Source organism: Crotalus tigris, unplaced genomic scaffold, assembly GCF_016545835.1.
Source record: "Crotalus tigris isolate CLP2741 ecotype Arizona unplaced genomic scaffold, ASM1654583v1 scf7180000017940.1788314, whole genome shotgun sequence".
NCBI classification, from domain to species: domain Eukaryota; kingdom Metazoa; phylum Chordata; class Lepidosauria; order Squamata; family Viperidae; genus Crotalus; species Crotalus tigris.
In genome coordinates, this window is record NW_024096732.1 from 995,517 (window position 1) to 1,008,619 (window position 13,103).

The 13,103-nt window shown below is 45.3% G+C and overlaps 1 protein-coding gene across 5 annotated transcripts; it reads left to right on the top strand.

Annotated features, from left to right (window-relative positions):
• Positions 1-922: 922 nt before the first annotated feature.
• MIGA2 (mitoguardin 2) lies at positions 923-12,283 on the top strand. Of its 5 annotated transcripts, XM_039345113.1 has the most exons (17): positions 930-1,058; positions 2,687-2,898; positions 3,580-3,787; positions 4,655-4,767; positions 4,920-5,040; positions 5,575-5,711; positions 6,017-6,131; positions 6,422-6,525; positions 6,871-6,986; positions 7,584-7,656; positions 7,962-8,048; positions 8,386-8,484; positions 8,764-8,898; positions 9,118-9,171; positions 9,535-9,651; positions 9,802-9,916; positions 10,342-10,477. In XM_039345113.1, the coding sequence occupies exons 2-16, from the start codon at positions 2,803-2,805 to the stop codon at positions 9,868-9,870; spliced, it is 1,644 nt and encodes a 547-aa protein (XP_039201047.1). In that variant the 5' UTR covers positions 930-1,058; positions 2,687-2,802; the 3' UTR covers positions 9,871-9,916; positions 10,342-10,477. The 5 variants fall into 5 exon arrangements, with proteins under 5 accessions (XP_039201043.1, XP_039201047.1, XP_039201042.1 ...); XM_039345109.1 differs by lacking the exon at positions 9,802-9,916 and having other exon boundaries at positions 923-1,010; positions 10,342-12,283; XM_039345108.1 differs by lacking the exon at positions 9,802-9,916 and having other exon boundaries at positions 10,342-12,283.
• Positions 12,284-13,103: the final 820 nt, after the last annotated feature.

Here is a 13,103-nt window from a genome sequence, read left to right on the forward strand (position 1 = left end):
AAAGCGTTGCCCACTCTCTTTTTGAAAGTCTCCAGTGATGGAGCACCCACAACTTCTGGAGGCAAGCTCTTCCATTGATTACTTTAATTCCAGGTTGCTTCTCGATTAGTTTCCATCCATTGTTTCTTGTCTTCCGTTAGATGCTTTGGAGAAGCATCTTCTTTGTGGCAGCCCCTCAAATATTGGAAGACTGCTCTCGTGCACCCCTAGTCCTTCTTTTCATCAGCCTAGACATGCCCAGTTCCTGCACCCGTTCTTTATACATTTTAGCCTCCGGCCCCCTTATCATCGTTCTTCTCCGCAACCAGGATGATTAGGGTCACCCTCTGGCTGCAAAGGAAGCGGGGCCTGGGAACCTGCTTGGCACTCTTGCCTAGAGATAGATTTAGATTCATCAGCTAAAGCCAGGTTTAATGTATTGTCACCGCTTTCAGATTCCAGGGTTGTGTCTCTTACAAATGTAATAATAAATCAGTTTATCGGGTATGGTTTCTATTGTAGGAAGCCAGAGATAAAACCTTTTATTCCTGTTCTAATTTAAATTACAATTATTAGTGTTCAAAACAGAATATAAATTCTCATTCAAATATGGACGGAAAAGAGAAGAGCTGAGACGCGCTGCGTGTTTCTAGTCCCTCTTTTTATTTCATTCCCCGCCTAGCCTCTAGCCAAGTGCAGAAGGCAATGCTCCTTTAAGAAGAGCCCCTCCCCTCCCCTTCTACGTCGCGCAGGAGCCAATCAGCTCGGAAGCACGCCTCCTTTCCCATTGGGAAACAAGGACGCGGCTTTGGTGGTTCAACCTAGCTCTAGATTCTTTTGCGGTAAGTTAAGCGACAAAAGGGTAACTATTGGTCCGCTCTCGGACGGGCTGCCGTTTCAATTGGTTGAGATGGCTGCCAGTCTGCAATTTCCCTCGCTAGGCGGAGATTAGACAGGGTAGTCTGCGCGGCTGCGATCGAACCGGGAAGGAGACGCTGTCCTTCTGCAGCCATGGCGAGCGGAGCGTTATGGTGAGAGCTCCCCTCGATTAAGAGAATGGTATTGGCTATCTGGCTTAGGTGAGACGGGCGGCGGACTGTTCCATTATGGGTTGGGGGGGGGACAATATTTTAAGATGATGATGATGATTATAATTTTGCATAGCCGGCTTTCTGCCGGGGCTGGGAAAGTGGATCTCTCCCAAACAGGCGCCTTGGATAGTGACAACTGCTTAATAATTTAAGCACGCCCAGCGGGTTTACTGACAGGCGGGTGACAGGATAGCAAAGTGAATGATGTGCAAAACCCACGCAGGACGCAGCACCAGCACAAGCCGAGCTCAGTGCATGGAAACCAGGTTCGTCTCTGAGGGGGAGAAAAAATGCCTTTCCTAGCCTGGGAAACGGTAGAGTGGAGCCCCCAGGTTCAGGAACAGTCTACCTGGAATGCCATTTCTGTATAGGTTGGATGCTTGAAGCCTGGTTTTCCAAGGTGAAGGGAGGGGGGAGGTTTGGAGAAATTAACAGAAATTAAATGGCCTTGGCGGTGCATGGAGAAGAAGCGTCTGGACGTGGGGTATTTGCAAAAGGCCAGGTCTAAAAATTGATCTGTAATAAGGGGCAAGGCAGTTATTGCAATCCCGAATTACTGACACTGTTTATGGAGAGCATGGGGTTCAAGGAGAGCTTCCACAGGCAGAGGCAGTGTATCTTCGAACTGCATGTGGCAGGTCTCTTAAGCTCATCAGTTTGCTCGAGCTTCCCAGCCAGGAGGGGAAAAAAAACCCTAAAGAAAAATATTCTGGAGGAAAAAATCCTAACCGAATAATTTTGATGTTTTGATTGGCAGTTTTGCATCGAAAACTTTGTTACACACCAAGCTTCACTTTAACAATTGGGAAAAAAAACGAAGCTTCCCCCAATACAGAGTAATAATTTTGCAATTAAGGGATGCAGTGATAGCATATTAAAACACCATTACAAGAATAGTGTTCTTATATTAATTATATAGGTTTGAAGTTATCTAAGATTATATTAGGTTATGTGATCTAAGCGAGTCTTTTCCATATATGTTTTTCAGAAGGAGTTGCCAAAAATTATGCTCAGCTTGTAATTAGTTAGGAGCTCTGCAGAGACTGGCTGGAGGAGACATTTTAATCGGGGAGTACACCAGAAACTTTCTCAAAAGCCAAGGCTAATTGTGTTCAAAATGTTTCTATCAGTGTTGCCTGTAAAACACCACCTTCTGAGCAATGGGGAATTGTTGCAATGGGCCAAACTGATTCTGTGAGAATTGAGACATTTTGCACATTTTTCAGGACGAGGAAGGAGTGTCAGATATGTTTGTCCCCTTGAGTTATTTGTAAAAAAAAATAAAGGCAGGATGCAAGTAAAGAAATACATAAAATAAACTGGGTTGCTCACGGTTGACCTGATTTACGATGGCTGCAACTTAGGACCGTGATGGGCAAGCTTGTCATAAGTTGAGGGCAACCTGTCATGAGATTGATCCATCATGCAACCGTAAACCCTGCTGGCTGTCTTCTGGACTTGCTGTGAAACGTATCTAAATCTTCATCCACCAGGGTTTGTCCTGAACTTTAAAAATTAACCTGGTCCATCGTTGTTGATTTTGCCGTTTTTTGGCTGGTTCTCTCCGAGTTTTCCACCATTTTCCCAACCTTTTTTTTTTTTTGCCTCTGCTTCAGGAAATAGATGCACTTCTGAAGGCCGATGGTTGGATCTTGCCTGACGCTGGACTGCCGTGGGACCAGCACCACCTCGTTTGCGACGCCTGTTTGCACAACCCGAGCACTTTCCCAACATGGCATTTCAGAGGACGGAGGGCATGTCCATTATCCAGGCCTTGGCTATGACCATAGCAGAGATCCCCGTGTTCCTTTACACCACGTTTGGGCAGGTAAACGAAAGAAAACATTGAGGGCGAGCAGAGATTCTTAGCAACAATTTACAGCTGAAGCGCATTATGTTGGCTTGTTTAAGTGACCTCGCGTGATTCTGCACGTCATATATAAGTCCAGAGGGATGCTGTTCCGCTTGGAGTTAGTCTGTTAGTAATAGTAATAGTAGTAAAGTTGGAAGGGACCTTGGAGGTCATCTAGTCCAACCCCCTGCTCAGGCAGGAAACCCTATATCATTTCGGACAAATGGCTGTCCAGTCTCTTCTTAAAAGCCTCCAGTGTTGGAGCATTTACTGCTTCTGGAGGCAGGTTGTTCCATTGGTTAATTCTTCTCACTGTCAGGAAGTTTCTCCTTAGTTCTAGGTTGCTTCTCTCCTTGATTAGCTTCCATCCGTGGCTTCTTGTCCTGCCTTCAGGTGCTTTGGAAAATAGCTTGATTCCCTCTTCTTTATGGCAGCCCCTGAGATATTGGAATACTGCTATCATGTCCCCCCTCGTCCTTCTCTTCATTAAACTAGACATACCCAGTTTTAGCAACCGTTCCTCATATGTTTTAGCCTCCAGTCCCTTAATCATCTTTGTTGCTCTTCTCTGACCTCTTTCTGTTGAAGGGGACTGCAAAAGCTTCCCTTTGCCCAGATGGTAAAGTTGTGTTGTTTTGCTTCCTTCTGCTATCGAAGTCGGCCTTTTCCGCGCTGAGGATCACTCCCGGCCTCCGGAAGGTGCTCTTTGCCACGGCTCTCGGGACGGTAGCTTTGGCCTTGACGGCCCACCAGTTGAAGCGGCGACGGCGGAAGAAACGAATCACCCCAGAGAAGTCCAGCGCCAAGCCTGGGGTGGTTCCGGTGCCCATCTTGCCCACCCGCCGGGTCCCCTCGGTGAAAAAAGGTGAGGGTGATCGAAGGTTGCTTTTTTGATGGATAAATTCATTTCTTCTTTTTTATTCATTTATATTCAACCTTTATTAAATAACTCAAGGTGGCAGACATGCCTAATGTTCCTTCCTATTTTCCCCAGAACAACAGCCCTGTGAGGTGGGTCCAACTGAGGGAGACTGAATGGTCCAAAATTACCCAATTGGCCTTCATAGCTAAGGCGGGACTAGAACTCGCCGTCTCCTGGTGATTGGCCCAAGGTCGCCCAGCCGGCTTTCATGCCTAAAGTAGGAATAGAACTGCCTACATCCGGTGATAATAAGAATAAAACTAGGGGTCTTGCTCTCTACTGCGGGATGTAGACGGAGCTGTTATGGGCTGCTTAAGAGGTGAATGCAAGTTTTATTGGGGCCTCAGCATTCGCTAATTAAAACGGTCTTTTTTATTCTGTTTGCAGCCCAGAATCTGTAGCTTTGTTTAATCATCAGGGTGATTAAAATGGGTCAAACAGAAAGAGAAAATAAAAGCATGGCTTTATACAGGAGTCTGCATACATCGGGGTAGTGATTTCACATTATGACATCAAACATGACTGTTTTACTAGCTTGAACAGTTCTCAACTTATGACCGGTTGCTTAGCGACAGTTTGAATTTACAACAGATGCGAAAAAAGCTACTTATAACTCAGATTCGAAGTTCGGACGTCTGCCCCCCAGTTAGGCAATTACATTTTATCAAAGCATAGTTGAAAAGCGAAGTATTTAATTTATTCTATTTAGATCCTTCGCAACACCGACTAACTTTGGGTGCTGTGCAACAGAAACTTGTTCTTTTTTTTTTTTTTCCCCTTGTTTACTTGCATTTTCCCCTCTAATTTCAGGTTATTCCGGCCGTCGGCTGCAGAGTCCCGGCAGCAAGAGCAACGACACGCTGAGCGGGATCTCCTCCTTGGAGCCCAGCAAGCATTCCAGCTCTTCGCACAGCCTGGCCTCTGTAAGAGATGCTCTGGGAGGGGCCCTTCAGGCCCCCAGGGTGGGTGGGTGGGGAAGCAGTTGCTACAGGTTGTCCTCAACTTACTTCGTTTAGTGACCGTTCAAAGTTTTACAGCTTTTGTTTCTCTGGGATTTGTCTGGTTTTCATTCTAGATGGCGGTTGTCAACTCCCCCAGCCCCACCCCAGCTTCTGCAGCTCCCTGGGAAGCCCCTTTGGGGGGAGAAGATCCAGGCGCTGCTGGCGACTGCAGTGCGGAAAACCTTTATTTTCAAGGTAAAAAGAGGTTGCTGTGCAAATTAGCACCACACCTTTCTCTCAGCTGAGATTGGTTTCCTGAGTCGGGTCCGTGCACTCAACGCTCCTTGGTGGCATTTGGGCAGCCCCCTTTCCCATCAGCCGTGTGATGAGGGTTTACGGAGCCGCCTTAGTTTGCTGATCATAGCATGTGACCCTAAAATGTCATCAGACGTTCGTTGTAGCCTGTGAACACAGCTTGAAACTTAGCATACTGTGTTAATTCAGTCTGCAGGGAACATAGAAGGTTAATTTTTAACTCCTTTATTTATTAAATTTTGTTTGCCACCCATCTCACCACAAGGTTGACTTTGGCTGGCCTGCAATATTAAAAGAACTAAAACAACAAGATGCGTTGACTTCAGTTCCCAGAATCCCCCAGCCAGCAAGGGGGAAGCTTCAACTCCCAGAATCCCCAGCCTAGCAGGCATCAGCTTAGTGGGATGCAGGTTGCCAAGAGGAGGCTCAAATCTGGTTGTTGCTGGTCATCTGGGGGTCTCTCTTCCTTGGCAGGCATGGAGCTGTTTGAAGAGGCCCTGCAGAAGTGGGAGCAGGCCTTGACCGTCCGTCAGAGGGACCCCCCCAGCCTCTCGGCCTCTTGGGTCGTCCCCAGGGAGGAGGATCTGCTGCTGCCTGAAGACCTCTGTGAGGTACAGTCCCTCCGGTGCCCCATATCTGGTAAAACCCAGAACCCCCTTTGAGGGGACTTCATGGACACACGCGCCAAGTTGTTTTGGGCAACGGACAGACCTTGGCTTATTTTCGGGGTGATTTCCCGGCCGACTGGCTGGGTAAACTATTCAGGAATGAGCAAATTCTGCTTTGTTGTAAAGCTACATCAACAGAGGTTTAAGAACCCAATTCGGAATTCTGGTTCTTCGGAACCTGATCCTCGTTTTATGACCCTGATCCTCATTTTATGTCGAGTGCAGCCGTGTTTGTCTTTTTGAACCAGGAATCTCAGAAAAAAGAATTTGCAGACAAGCTGGAACTGCTCCTGTACCGGGCGTATAACCTGCAGGAGGAGTTTGGGTCCTCTCTGTCGACCGACAACCTGTTGCTTGATTTAGGTGAGCAGAGCCGGTTTGCTAATTCTGGGAGAAACTGGGCTTGTCCTAACTCAAGACCTCTCCAAACCATGGTCAGACTGACTGATTGTATAGGTCTCGCCCAGGTTTTAACCCTGACGTCGTCATTGTACGTTAACAGTTTTATTTTCACCGTATTTTATTGTTCCGAGATGGTTTCTAAAACGTTGATTTGTGTTTCAGAAGGGCTGTTTTGTTCCCGGTTTTATGCTGCCTGTGATCCAAACAAACCACCACTACGCCTCTAAAATGTTTCTCTTCCTCTTCCTCAGAGCAGACTCTGATGTTCCCACTGACTGAGCAGTCTCTAAGGCGCCAGCAAGATGAGGAGGCAGATAGTGTGACCTCCGAGGAATCCTTTTTCTCAGCCGCGGAGGTAATTTGAACCCTGCACAGTGCTTTGCCCTTGTTTATTTATTCATTCTACAGGTAAATCCTCAACCTACGACCACAATTGAGTCCACATTTGTTAAGTGAAGTAACAGGGTTGTTAAATGAATCTGGCTTCTCCATTGATTTGCTTGTCGGAAAGTTGCAAAAGGGATCACATGACCCAGAGCAGTCTCCTAGGGCTGTCCCACACAAAACGTCTGTGTAGTACTCAAGGCTACAAATGATAAACTGTTTCTGCTCGGTCTGTAATTGTGGTGTGTCTTCGATGAGCCTCTTGGGTACCTCTAATGTTTAAGAAATCCTTTTGTGGTTTCTGCTTTTCTCCCAGATCTTTGACTCCCTGGAAATTGAGAAGATGCCATTCCAGCCTTCTAAGCCAGCTGTTGCCTACGAAGAAGCGTTGCGGCTGGTGAAGGATGGGTTGGTTTTGTGCAGGACCTTTCGGTGAGCTCGGGGTAGGCAGGCCTCAGGATATTTATCTTCCCATGGTGGCCTCAAGGTCATTATGGGTCTGATGGACCTTTAGATCTTCATGGAGAGGTTTTAGCTTGTTCCTTATGCTTACTCCTTATCCCAAACTGAATGTTGCCAACACAACTTTCTTTAGCTAGATACTTCCAAATGTACCAAGATCAGAGTTGCTAGCTCTTGGTTCTGTAGGTAGAGAATTCTGGGAGTTGAAATCCTGAGATGTTTGGAGAATGCTCAAATCACAGTTCTCAAAGTTCCTGGTTCTTGATTGAGCTCATAGAGAATTCTGGGAATTGAAGTCCTGAGATATAATTCTGAGATATGATGATAAAGGCTCTCAAGACTAGATTGCAGGATGAACAGTCGTCCTGGCCAATTGTAGCCTTTGGTTAAGGGCAACCCCGGGTATTAGCTGGTTTCCTGTTCCAGGAGTCTGTGGTGCATCTGAGATTCCCAGGCTTTCATCTTTCAGAATTTGTAATCTCAAATTTGAGAGGGCATCAGGGTGGGAAAACTGACCTAGATGTTCTCTGTCCTCTCACCCCACCGCCTAACTTTCTCCTCTTCCAGCACAGAGCTTTTGGAGTGCTACAGCGATGATGATTTTCTGGCAAAGCTTCACTGCATCAGGCAAGCTTTTCAGGTGGGTGCCTGGAGACTGTGAAACTTCATCATCTCTTGAAGCTGGTCTTCTCTGGAGACCTTGAAGCTGGTTCTCCCTTGAAGCTAGTTGTCCCTCAAGGCTTGGGCCAACTCTACCCTGATGTCTGTTCTTTCTGGAGTCCTTGAATCTGAGGAATGGGAATTTGGGGGTGGAAGGAAGTTGGCTTTACTGCTGTGTCTGGTCCAGAAAGAATTGGCTTGATTGACAAGCCACAGTGGACCTCCGTGCTGAACTTCAACTCCCATCCAAGGAACCGTGGTTTCCAAAGGCTGATCTCTTCACAGGAACTGCTGCTGGTGGAGAACAATCAGACATTTTTTGGGGAGGTGGGCAAACGCATGGTGATGGGGCTGATGACCAAGGCTGAAAAGGTAAGGACCAGCCATGAAAGGGTTCTGTGATTGTGCTGGGGGGGGGGGGGAGAAGACAATGGTAGACAATCTACCACAGGGTTTGCTCAGTGTAATGTGACAACTGCTTTCACAATAACATCTTGAGATCTTCTAGTGGTCTACCAAAGATCTTCTGAGGACCTGCCCCAAACATAAGCCCCATTGGGCGGGGGTGTCTCTGTGAGATCAGGGTTAACTAAGCAAACTAGATCTGAGGAAACCTCTAGACCTCATGGAACTGATTGAGAAGCAACAAGCAAGGCTGGTTTCACCTGACTGGTTTTGGGCTGTTTTCCTCTGATTTCTGCTCTTCCAGAACACAAAGGGTTTCCTTGAAAGCTACAAGGAGATGCTGCTCTACACGCTGAGACAGGAGACTTGGCCAACCACACAGAAGGAACTGGAAGGCCGAGGGGTGAGTGTTGGGCTTCTTATAAAAAATTGACTTAATAAGAAATCTTTGTCCGTTTCAAACCTTCACGGGCAGATCTTTGCCTCCATCCAGGTTTTCAGCTTTGGGATCAAGTTTCTCACTGATCTATTTGCCCTACCTTAATCCAGTCCCCCCTCCAATTAGGGGAGGGGGGGGGACAATACCAATATGATTAATAAAACTGAAACCGGCAGAATTAGGGAAGTTTGCTATGATTTGGGTGAATAGACATAGATTGTTTCTTTTTTGTCCATCTCTCAGGTGGTCTGCATGAATTTCTTTGATGTTGCCTTGGACTTCATCCTCTTGGATGCTTTAGAAGACCTGGAGAATCCGCCTTCCTCTGTTGTGGCCATCCTGCGCAACCGTTGGCTCTCCGACAGCTTCAAGGAGACGGTGCGTTTCTGGGGGTGGGGTGGGGGGGTCCGGAGAGGAACAGGCTCTTCGGAGTCATGGAGGCAGAGCAGCTGATAGCCTCAGGCCAACCTGGTTTAGGCACAGAAACCAAGGAGGGTTAGGTTTTAGGGAGGACCTCATACTTTCCGGTCTTCTGGAACGTTCCAACGAGGGGAAAACTAACCAAGCAGGGTTACCTGACTTTGTCTCTCATTTTAGGCTCTTGCAACCGCCTGCTGGTCAGTTCTGAAGGCGAAGAGGCGGCTTCTGATGGTACGTGAGAACGACCCGATCCGGATCCCATTTTTTCTCTCCTTACAAACCTCTTTGCAGTGGGGATTTGATGAAAGAATGGCAGGGGACCTTAGTGGTCATCTGGTCTACTCCTTGCAGGATCTGCTAAAATTATTTGGAGGGGTTTTCTAGCCCTCTTCAGGTGGCAGTTTGTCGGCTAGTTAATCCACACATCTTAAACACTCCTCTTATACACCCCAGTGGATTTTCCAAGAATTTATATTCTTGGTTTCTGTGTTTTTATAGCGCTCTTTCCTGGCAAAGAGCATGCGGTTTTTGTGTGTGATGTGTGGTTTGCAAGTGACAACCGTTCCGTCTTCTCAACTTCCGCTTCGGTTTCAGGTTCCGGATGGTTTTATATCTCATTTTTACTCCGTATCGGAGCACGTCAGCCCAGTCCTGGCTTTTGGCTTCCTGGGGCCCAAACAGCAGCTTTTTGAAGTCTGCAGCTTTTTCAAGGTAAATGCTCTTTAAAAAAAAAAAATCCGGAAGAGTGGGCAAAGGATATGCAGTCACTTAAAAAGAGAAAAACAAACCCTTATGTGATTTTTGTTGTTAAATGGCTCTTGGCATCTATTCCTTTTTCTCTCTCTTTAATATGTGATATAGTCAGGAGATCGGCAGGATGAAGTGCCTGTTGTATATTCAAGGCTTCGGATATTTTCCCTTACAGAGTGACTGTTCTTTAGCATCCAGCAGGAATAACAGTTGTTGTCCCCAAATTGTGAGTGCCGGGCAGGTAAACAAACTATCCAACATAGAATGTCAGAGCCTATGCAGGGAGTCTCGGATTTAACAACAGTTCATTTAGTGACCAAAGTGACAGACTGATGACCGTTTTTCACATGACCATTGCAGCATCCCCAGGGTCACGAGATTTATATTCAGATGCTTGACAACTGATTCACATTTATGACGGTCGCAGTCTCCCCAGGTCACGTGATCCCCTTTTAAGAACTTCGGACAATCAAAGCTCATTTCACTTCATAGCCATGTTGCTAACTTAAGAACTGCAGTGGTTTTTTTAAGGAAGGTCATAAAATAGGGCAAAGCCCACTTAACAAATGTCTCACTTAGCAACAGAAATCTGGGGCTCAAATTGTGGTCGTAAGACGGGGACTGCCTATAATCCTCTCTCTCTTTCTCCAGCATCAGATTATGCAATATCTGAAGGACATGTTTGACCTGGACATTGTAAGGTACACAACGGTGTCCTTGTTAGCCGAAGACATCCTTCAGCTGTCACGGCGTCGCAGTGACATCCTGCTCGGCTACTTAGGCGTGGAGACTATCCCAGAGGTCAATGGAACTCTGGGAAATGACAGTGTTTCCTTCGATAGCGTCAACTAAGCTTGCTTGATCGGAGAAGACCGTTTGGGGCTTATAAATGGGTTTGTTTTCTCCTTTTTCAAGGCAACCGGCCTCCCTATTTCGGAAGCCGAAGACCGAAGGCAGCGAAAAAGACCGAAGACCTTGGCAACTTTTAAGAGAGGTGGACTTCAATTCTGGTTGGGGAATTATGGGAGTTGAAGTCCACCCATCTTAAAATCACTAGATTGAAAAACACTAATTTAGAGATTATTTAATGGCCGAGATGTTTCCAGCATCATCCAGATGGGAAGTTTTTGCCAACCAGCCCTACCTGTTTCGAGTTATTTAATACTTGCATAAATTGTGGCCGAGTCCTGTCGGATATTCCTGTTTTGAGATTAGTGCACAAGGACACTTTTTTCCCCTATGAAATGTGATGGCCGAAAAGAAAGACAAGTGGGGAGAGACCTGGTTGAGCTCTATGGACCTTTTGATCACTTGATTTGGAAAATTCGGTTTTAATTTTTTTTTAAATGAATTTATTTTATTGTGTGTCTTGTCAGCATTCTTCAACCTTGGCCACTTGAAGGTGGGTGGACTTCAACTCCCAGAATGCTCCAATCAGCATGCTGGCTGGAGAATTCTGGGAACTGAAATTCACGTATCTTAAAGCATGCTGACCTTCACGTTGGCAAGGTTGAAAAACGCTGTAAAGTCAAACTTTTAATAATTAATATATTTAATAATAACATTAAAGATTCTTGCACATATGGTGGACTCGGATGGAAGAACCCCTGAAAGAGATGGATGGAGAAGGAAGGAAGGAAGGAAAGAAGAAACAAAGGAAAGAAGAAATGAAAGAAGAAATGGAAGGAAGAAAAGAGATGGCAATGAGGGAGGGAGGAAGGAGGGAAGGCCAGATCTCACTGGGTCCTCTGGAAAGGATCAAATGTTTTAGTGAAGCCTTGCAAGAAATGCTTTACTCTAAAATCCCAATTAGCTTGAGAGCTTATCCACTTTCATAGATGAGACAAACTTCCTTTTTTATTTTTCTCTCCGACATCTTCATGGTCATATTCCAAAAACTGGGAATTTTCTCTTTCAATCTGAAGGCACCTTCTTCTCCCAGAAATGAGGGAATTGGAACACAAAACTCCAACAGCTTCTTGTGCCCAAGTCGTTTTTGCTCACTTGGTATGACAATTGACCACTGACCTTCACATTTTTTTGATCCCAACCATCATGGCTACCTTTTCCTACAGATTTGGACATTTTCAGCCTGGGAAAAGTGGACTTTTCTGCCTGCAAATCAAAGGATGGTGGGGAGATTGTGATCTTTGGATATTGCTAAATCTTGAACATCCTGTGTCCATGGGATGTGAGGTGGAGGGAGAAGAGCAATATTCTGGAAATTATATACGGTAGTTAATCGACATCTAAAGCAGTGTTTTTTCACCCTTGGCTACTTTTAAGATCTGTGGACTTCAACTCCCAGAATTCCGTAATCAGCTTTGCTGGCTGGAGAATTCCTGGAATTGAAGTCCACACTTGTTAAAAGAGGAGGAAACCCATTTTGGGGAATATTGCCTGAAAATGTGGAAGGAATTGAATGTAATTTTTGTGCCTCATTATTTTGGTTTGCTTGAACTTTATTTCCCCCCCCCGTCCGTGATCGATGTGCTTATGCCTCTCAATCCCCTTTGCAATTAAAACTTTTGTATCCTATTAGAACTTTTGGCACTGAAAAAAAAAATCAAATAAATATTTCCTTTATTATTAAGTGGTCTGGAGTGTTTTCCTTTTCCCCTCTTTCAATTTAATGGAAGTGATGGAGATTTGCTTAATGCTGCAATGTAAGTGTGAAAAGTACTCATAAGTCACTTTTTTCAGTGCCATTGTAACTTCAAGTGTTCACTAAATGAATGGTTGTAAGTTGAGAACTACTTGTAGTGGATCAAACAACAACTGGCTGGATTTGTGCAACACAGCCGGGCAAATCTCATTACACAGAATTTCTCCATTTTATTTTATTCTGTGCCTGGTCTCTGCTGGTTGCTGGTGATGAAATTCTTACTTAGATTTTCTAAAGAGACTTCTTGCGTTTCTCCATTTGTATACTTACTGGACTGATTGACCTCTAGTTCAGCAAAATTAAAAAAAAATGTTTATTCAACTTTTCTAATTTCCTTAGGAGTTGCGGTCAATAATACGATAGCTAAACCACCCAATGTAATTTGCTTTTATTGTTTCTGCATCTTGTTTTCTTCTGCTCCATTCTGGCTTGGCTTGGCTTTTGCCTGCTAATTGTATTTACTATCTCCGGGGAATTGATCTCGTGCAGATGGTGCCCGGAAGAGAGAAAGAAGAAGCAAGGAAAATGAATTTTCTTCTCTGTTACAAATCCTTGAAGTCTTTGTGCTATGTGAACGCACACAAAAACTAATCTTTACAAGAACAGAGGTTTCTCTAACCCACTTGCTAACCTGTTATTAGGTTATTGCAAAGCTTTGAAATATGTCTGGCTCTAAAATCTCATGTTTGTTTCATGTCTGAACACATTTTTTTAATGAATTCACACCAGATGGAGAAGACACAAAGGG